This window comes from Cervus elaphus, chromosome 20, assembly GCF_910594005.1.
Source record: "Cervus elaphus chromosome 20, mCerEla1.1, whole genome shotgun sequence".
NCBI classification, from domain to species: Eukaryota; Metazoa; Chordata; class Mammalia; order Artiodactyla; family Cervidae; genus Cervus; species Cervus elaphus.
Genome location: NC_057834.1, coordinates 113,927,768 through 113,936,373, shown reverse-complemented (window position 1 = coordinate 113,936,373; position 8,606 = coordinate 113,927,768). Strand labels below are relative to the sequence as shown.

At 42.1% G+C, this 8,606-nt stretch overlaps 1 protein-coding gene across 2 annotated transcripts in view; it reads left to right on the top strand.

Moving 5' to 3' along the window:
- Positions 1-2,964: 2,964 nt before the first annotated feature.
- The window catches only part of ZYG11A (zyg-11 family member A, cell cycle regulator), a 61,228-nt gene continuing 55,586 nt past the window's right edge, over positions 2,965-8,606 (top strand). Inside the window, exon 1 of one of the 2 annotated variants that reach the window (XM_043878301.1) lies at positions 2,965-3,270. In XM_043878301.1, coding sequence (XP_043734236.1) covers positions 3,181-3,270 — 90 coding nt within the window. In that variant the 5' untranslated portion in view covers positions 2,965-3,180. The remainder of the gene's footprint in view (positions 3,271-8,606) is intronic. The other variant, XM_043878302.1, reaches the window with a different exon arrangement.

The window sequence follows — 8,606 nt, the reverse complement described above, 5'->3', positions numbered from 1 at the left end:
CAAGACCTGAATAGGTATTAAGTACTAGAAATTAGGTCAAAATAAGTGTTTTTTTTTTTTTTAAATTATGGGAAAAGTATCAGCTGGTGGCAATGATCCAAGAAAGGGGAAAAAATAATCCAGGAGAAAGAAAGGATGCTGCTGGATGATATCTTTGAATAAGCAAGAGATGAAACCTGTTGCAGAAGCCCAGAACTAGCCAAATAGCCAATATCCATTGGATCATAGAAAAAGCATGAGAATTCCAGAAAAACATCTGCTTCTGCTTCATTGACTACGTTAAAGCCTTTGACTGTGTGGATCACAACACAGTGGGAAACTGGGGAAAATTCTTAAAGAGATCAGAATACCAGACCGCCTTACCTGTCTCCTGAGAAACCTGTATGCAGGGCAAGAAGCAACAGTTAGAACTGGACATGGAACAACAGATTGGTTCCAAATTGGGAAAGGTGTGCATCAAGGCTATATATTGTCACCTTGCTTATTTAACTTATATGCAGAGTACATCATGCGAAATGCTGGGCTCGATGAAGCACAAGCTGGAATCAAGATTGCCAGGAGAAATATCAATAATCTCAAGATATGCAGATGACACCATACTTATGGCAGAAAGCAAAGAGGAATTAAACAGACTCTTGATAAAGGTGAAAGAACAAAGTGAAAAAGCTGGCTTAAAACTCAACTTCAAAAATCTAAGATCATGGCATAACTGGTTCCATCACTTCATGACAAATAGATGGGGAAACAATGGAAACGGTGATAGACTTTATTTTCTTGGGCTCCAAAATCACTGTGAACTGTGACTGCAGCCATGAAATTAAAAGATGCTTGCTCCTTGGAAGAAAAACTATGACCAACCTACAGAGCATAGTAAAAAGAAGAGACATCACTTTGCCAGCAAAGGTCCATCTAGTGAAAGCTCTGGTTTTTCTAGTAGTCATGTATGGATGTGAGAGTTGGATGATAAAGAAAGCTGAGCATCAAAGAACTGATGTTTTTGAACTGTGGTGTTGGAGAAGACTCGAGAGGCCCTTGGATTGCAAGGAGACCAAACCAGTCAATCCTAAGGAAGTCAGTCCTGAGTACTCATTGGAAGGACTGCTGCTGAAGCTCCAATACTTTGGCCACCTGATGTGAGGAGCTGACTCCTTGGTAAAGACCCTGAGGCTGGGAGGGTCTCCTCCCTGAAGGCAGGAGGAGAAGTGGATGACTGAGGATGAGATGGTTTGATGGCATCACCGACTCAATGGAAATGAGTTTGAGCAAACTCTGGGAGATGGTGAAGGACAGGGGAGCCTGGCATACTGTAGCCTATGGGGTTGCAAAGTGTCAGACATGACTGAGCAACTGCACAACAAGAAAGAGTATGAAGAGTTCATGGTAATAGGATAGAAAGCCTACAGTAGTAGATGGGTAGATATGATGGTTGGAGCTTAGAATTTTTTTTTTTTTTTAATATTTATTTGGCTGCTCCAGGTCTTAGTTGCTGCATGTGGGATCCAGTTCCCTGATCAGGGATCAAACCTTGGCCCCTTTCATTTCGAATGTGGAGTTTTAACCACTGGACCACTACAGAAGTCCCTAGAATGTTCTTTTTGATTCTTTTTCAGTGAAAGAGGAAACTGACAGTATGATTAGGGGAAGAAGTGTTCAAGATTTGAGGAGAGAAGTTATAAAGTAGTCTTAAAAAATACTCTATTGTAAAATTAAATAAAGAAGTACACCTGAAACTAACACAACATTGTAAATCAACTATACTTCAATATGAGGCTTCCCAGGTGGCACAATGGTAAAGAATCTGCCTGCCAATGCAGAAGACACTGGGTCAGGAAGATCCCCTGGAGAAGGGAATGGCAACCCACTCCAGTATTCTTGCCTGGAGAATTCCAAGGACTGAGGAGCCTGGCAGGCTACAGTCCATGGGGTCACAAAGAGTTGGACACGCCTGAGTGACTGAACAACAACAATCAAGGACTTGTTCTCTGTCAAGCATTTTCATGTGTTTTACATACATTTTTTTTTTTCTTTTTTAATGCGCAGTTTGTGGGATCTCACTTCCCCAACCAGGGACTGAACCTGGGACAAGGTTGTGAAATTGTGGAATCATAACTATTAGACCACCAGGGAGCTCGCTATATACACTATCTATTTATAAGGCATTATCATCCCATTTTACTGATGAGGAAGTTGAGCTTTAGAGAAATTAAGAATCTTGTTCAAGAGCAGGCATTCCAATGCAGTATTCAAATTCAAGGCTCCCTACGCTTAACAACTATCCTTTTCCAAAACATACCTTCTGTTAATTTTTCTAGTGTACAAACTTATTGCTTTCTTTCAGGGTTTCTTGGAGCAGATTATAAGGGTCTTCTTGATACTTTTTAGGTCATAAGAAACAAGAGAATTGCTATTGCCAGTTATAAGAGAAAAGTCTTTTAAAAATATATTTTAAAATGTATGCAATCAACCCTCAATATCCATGGGTTCTCTATCCCCGGATTCAACGTCTATGGAACAAGTTCAGAAAAAAAATTTTCATGAGGTTTCAAAAAGCAAAATCTGAATTTGCTAGTACCAGCAAATTATATGTAAATACACAGAATTTACATATTAGTTATACTAGTATGAGCAATCTACAGGTCATTTAAAGTATAGAGGAGGAAGTGTGTAAGTTATACCCAAATACTACTCCTTTTTATAAGGTACGGCAGTTTTTTTGGGTTTGGGTATGATGGACCCTGAAATCAATGCCCCTGGGGACACAGAGGGACCACCATATTCCGTTTCCCAACTCCACAGAGCTGGTCCGTGGGCGTGCCTGTGGTATTGAATCCTAGGGCGTAGGTTTTGTGGGAGACTTGGTCATAGACGTGTGGGTAGGCGTTGAGTGAGTGGTTGGTCTCTGCGGCGGCGTGAAGGAGGTGGAAGGAGAACGGTTGGGTCCTCACCGGATGGAGTGGTGGGTGGCCCGGGTGGGGGTGGTGAGGCCCGTCCTGGGGGCGGGGTCTACGGTGGGCGAGTGCGCGTCGCGGCGCCCGGCATTTCAAACCTCGCGGCTAGACCGCTGAGAGTCTGCTCCCCGAGCCGGTTGCTCAGCTGCTTCTCAGCGCGGGTCGAATCCACCTCTCGCGGGATCCAGGCCCAGCTCGACGGCAACTCTCTCCTCGACGCCTCGCCGTCGCCATGGTTCACTTCTTGCACCCGGGCCTTTCGCCCCGGACCATCATCCCCCCGGACGCTCGGAAGGATATACTAGGCTGCCTTGTGGTGCAGGTGAGCTCCGAGGAGGGCAAGGGACGGGGACAGGAAATGGAACGCGAACCTCGGCTGGACGTCCGGCCCCGGGACAGCACGGCAAGTCGTCGGGGACCGTGCGGAGACATTTTTGGCTCGTTTGACCGACCCGGGGGGTAAAGTCTGAAGAGGCTGAGTCCCTGTTAGGCTTCTGTCTTCAGATGCTGGGAAGTGCTTGTTGGAGAGGAGTTTTCCGCCCGGGGCGTCCCAGCCTCCGGGCCGAGCGTGCCGACCCTGCGCGGCGGAGGCGTGGCGGGGTGTGTCCCGCCTCACGCTTGACCTTGGGCGGGTCCTCTCCTCTGGGCCCCTTGGTTCTCCTGTGCTAGTGAGTGCGTGCGTGCTAACTCGCTTCAGTCGTTTCCGACTCTTTGCGACCCTATGGACTGTAGCCCACCAGGCTTCTCTGTCCATGGGATTCTCCAGTAAGAATACTGGAGTGGACTACTCCTCCAGGGGTATCTTCCCTACCCAGGGATCGAACGCGTGTCTCCTGTCTCCTGCATTGGCAGGCGGATTGATTAGCGCCACCTGGGAAGACTATGTGCAAGCGCGGGCGACAGCTATTTTGCAAGGTGGTGTTAAGTTTAGACCCGTTTTTATGCTTGGCCCGTGGCGTTTATTGTCATCCTCCGCCCAAATACCTTAAACTTCGGCTGTTCCCAAACGTATGTTGGGGACTTGTTGCTCCCAAGAGTATGCGACCTGTCGGTCCTGGGATTGTTAACAGAAAGAGCCCGCCTGGAAGAACTGGAACCCCAAAGAGTGAAATTCCTGAAATTCCATGTGTTCGTTTCGGCCCCGCGCCCCGTTTCCCTCGGAATGCCTTTCAAACGAAATTGAGCAACATGCAAACCAAAAGAGTGTGTGTTTGGAGCCTACTGTGTGTCAGTTGTCGTATTTCTAAAATCTCTCGGATTTTTTTGTAGTCATTGATGGTCTCTGTTTTACTAGTGTGTAGGAAAATTGAGAACCCTTGACTTGCTCAAGATCTTAAACCTAAAAAAAAAAAAAAGATCTTAAACCTGACATAATTTCTGGTGTGACTCCGTATTCTACAAAACCCCAAGGGCCACCCTTCTTAGAGCTCAAAATCTAGTGAACGCTCAACCCACAGTTAGTATGGAGGAAAGGAAATATTCACATTGAGTTTGCACTTTACACACTAACGCCTTGTTGGCCTTTGTGTCCTGCAGAGATCTAACCTGTAATCCTGTAGACCCTTTTGGGCTCACTTTTAAAAGCTTCTTAAATAATGCCTAGATTTGTTTGTTATTGTTCAGTTGCTAAGTCCTGTCTGGCTCTTTAGCGATCCCAAGGACAGCAACACTGCTACTCTCCCCTGTCCTTCACTATCTCCTGGAGTTTGCTCAAATTCACGTCTTTTGAGTTGGTGATGCTATCTCATCATCTCATCCTCTGCCTCTCCCTTCTCCTTTTGCTTTCAATCTTTCCGGGCATTGGGCTTCCCTGATAGCTCAGTTGGTCAAGAATCCGCCTGCAATGCAGGAGATTCCTCGTTAGGGAAGAAGCGCTGGAGAAGGGATAGGCTACCCACTTCAGTATTCTTGGGCTTGCCTTGTGGCTTAGCTGGTAAAGAATCTGCCTGCAATGCAGGAGACCTGGGTTCTGTCCCTGGGTTGAGATCCCCTGGGGAGGGCAAGGCTACCCTTTCCAGTATTTTGGCCTGGAGAATTTCATGGACTGTACAGTCCATGAGGTCGCAGAGTTAGACAGGACTGAATGACTTTCTTCACTTTCCCAGCATACGGGTCTTTTCCAGTGAGTCAGCTTTTTGCCTCAGGTGGCCAAAATATTGGAGTTTCAGCTTCAGCATCAGTCCTTCCAATGAATATTTAGGGTTGATGTCCTTTAGGATTGACTGGCTTGATCTTGCTGTCCAAGCGACTCTGAAGAGTATTCTCTAACACCGCAATTTGAAAGCATAAATTCTTTGGTGCTCAGCTTTCTTTATGGTCCAACTCTCACATCTGTACATGACTACTGGAAAAACCATAGCTATTTGGACCTTTGTAGGCAAAGTGATGGCTCTGCTTTTTGATACTCTGTCTGGGTTTATCATAGCTTTCCTTCCATGGCACAAGCGTCTTTTAATTTCATGACTGCAGTCACAGTCCACAGTGATTTTGGAGCCCAAGAAAATAGTTTGCTACTGCTTCCACTTTTTCTCTTTCTCTTTGTCATCAAGTGATGGGACCAGATGCCATCATCTTAGTTTTTTGAATGTATACTGTTGGGGTATGAGGTTGAAAGAGGAGAGTGAAAAAGCTGGCTTAAAACTCAACATTCAAAAAATGAAGATCATGGCCTCTCGTCCCATCACTTCATGGCAAATAGATGAGGAAAAAATGGAAACAGTGACAGACTTTATTTTCTTGGGCTCAAAAATCACTATAGATGGTGGCTGCATCCATGAGATTAAAAGATGCTTGCTCCTTGGAAGAAAAGCTATGACAAACCTAGACAGTATATTAAAAAGCAGAGACTACTTTTCCAGCAAAGGTCGGTCTAGTCAAAGCTATGGTTTTTCCAGTAGTCATGTATGGATGTGAGAGTTGGACAATAAAGAAAGCTGAGCACCAAAGAATTGATGCTTTTGAACTGTGGTGTTGGAGAGGGCTCTTGAGAGTCCCTTGGACTGCAAGATCCAACCAGTCAATCCTAAATGAAATCAATCCTGAATATTCATTGGAAGGACTGATGCTGAAGCAGAAGCTGCATTACTTTGGCCACCTGATGCGAAGAACTGACTCATTTGAAAAGACGGAAGGCAGGAGGAGAAGGGGATGACAGAAGATGAGATGGTTGGATGGCATCACTGACTTGATGGACTAGATGGAGTTTGAGCAAGTTCTGGGAGTTGGTGATGGATAGGGAAGCCTGGTATGCTGCAGTGCACGGGGTCGCAAAGAGGCTGAGCAACTGAACTGAACTTTCACCCTTAGCAAGAGGCTCTTATTTCCTCTTCACTTTCTGCCATTAGAGTGGTATCCTCTGCATATCTGAGGTGATTGTTGTTAGTCCAGCAATCTTGATTCCAGCTTGTGATTCATCCAGCCTGACATTTGTTTGTAGCTAATGGAAAAGCTGAGTTGTTAACATATGTCCTAGCACAGCATGTCAAGTACATTTTTTGCTGCTACTGACGTAATTGAAAAGCAAGGTTTTCTTTTGAAAAGTGATCAGACGAATTCATTTCTGTGTGGTTCCACGCTGTACTGTGTACATTTGTTTGATTAAGATTTTATTTTTAATTAATTTAAAAAATCATACAATTCATGAATACTTTTCCTTTAGATTTCTCTATGTTGTTTTAAATTTTATTTAGCAATGTTTTGTAGTTTTTAGTGTAAATGTCTGTTACATATTTTGTTAAATTTACCCCTGTTTTCGTTAGTACTGTAAATATTTGTTAAAAGTTTGTAGTTTGGGGGGTGTACTGATCTTGTATCTTATGACTTTGCTAAAGCTACTTTAAAAAAAAATAGAAAAAAGAAAAAAAAAGAAAAAAATTTAATCAAAAGTTGGTTTTTTGCAAAGATCAATGAAATTGATAGGTCTTTAGCCAGGATAACCAAAGGAAGACTGAAATAACCAATGTCAGAATGAAGGAGCTATTATCACTACTGATGTAAAGCCACATATATTCTCTCATTATTTTGTTTTGTTTTGTTTTCTTAAGATTTTCTTTATAATCTGTTATCTGCAAATAAAGACAGCTTTACTTATTCCCTTTCAATCTGTTCTTCATATTTCCTTTCCTCAAAAATGCAGTATCTAGGACCTTGTGTAGAATGTAGGAGAGAAGTGGTGAGAAGGGACATCTTTATATCGTTCTAGCTCTTTTGGTTTTCCCGTAGATGCCTTTTATCAAAATAAGGAAGTTTTCTTCTATTCTTAGTTTGCTGATTTTTTTGTTTTTGTTTTTTTCAATCATGGTAATCATGAATGTGTTTTGAAATTTATTGAAATACTTTTCTCAGTGTATATTAAAGATGTATGTTTTTGTTCTTTATTGTGTTGATGTGGTAGGTTTTATTGATTGTGAATTTAACTTTACATTGTTGGACCTTAGTTCCTGGACCAGGAATTGAACTCTCACCTTTGACAGTGAAAGCTCAGAGTCCTAGCCACTGGACTGCCAGAGAATTCCCTCCATTGAGTTTTTTTTTTTTTCCCAATTGATTATTTTTAAAGTTTCATTCTATCTTTTCTGTTGACTTACTAGTTCTGTTCCTCTTCTCTGAATGGTCACACAAAGATAACAGTTGGGGTCTCAGACCCCATTCTCTTTTGTTAAGTCTCACATTAATGAAATTTGCAAAGATGTAAAACAGTGCTGCCATCATCACTAAACTTTTAAAAATTCTTTTTGAAAATGTAGCTCTTAAAAAAAAATGTTCTTTGTTGGGAATTTCCTGGTAATCCAGGACTTGGTGCTTTTCCTGCTGTGGGTGCAGGTTCAGTCCTTGGTCTGGGAACTAAGATCCCACAAGCCATGTGGTATGACCAGAAAAAAAAATGTTGTGTGAACATGTAATTGGTTTAACTTTTATTATTTCTGAGTGAGTTAATATATATTTTAAAGATTTCTTAGTTTTAACTTATAATATAGTAAATGTTGATAGATGCAATCCAGTTTTTAAGAGTACTGTTGATCCTAAGACTAAAAAAGTTAGAGAGTCACAGGTCTAGGTTTTAAAATGTACACGTTTGACTTATTGCACTACTTTTAAATATATCACTTCCGCTTACAACAGTATTCTTTCATTTTCTCCCCTCTTTCCTGTCCTTTGTACTATTGAAATAATACATTTTACTTTTGTAATTGCACAGTATATTGTTTTTACTTTTTCTTTGATCAGTTATTAAAGGAATTAGGAAATAAGAAAAATAGTTTTATATTTATCCACATGCTCCTGTTCCCAGTACTCTTCCCTTTTCTCTTTTCTCTAGATCCCAAATATCCATTTTGTATAATGTTTCTTTACTTAAAGAACATTTTTCCTTTCTTATAGTGTAGATCTGCAGATGATAGGTTCTTTCTACTTTGTCTGAAAGTATCTTTATTTTACCTTTGTTTTTGAAAGATATATTCAATGCTCATAGTTTTTCTTCCTACTGCACTTAAATTTTTTAGAAAATATTTAGCTGTATTTTTGTTGCTGCATGGGCTTTTTTTCCCTTAGTTGTGGTGAGCCGGGGTATTCTCTAGTTGCAGTGCAGGGCCTTCTCTTGTTGCTGAGCACAGGCTCTAGGGTGTGCGGGCCTCAGTAGTTTGGGCACGTGGCCTCAGT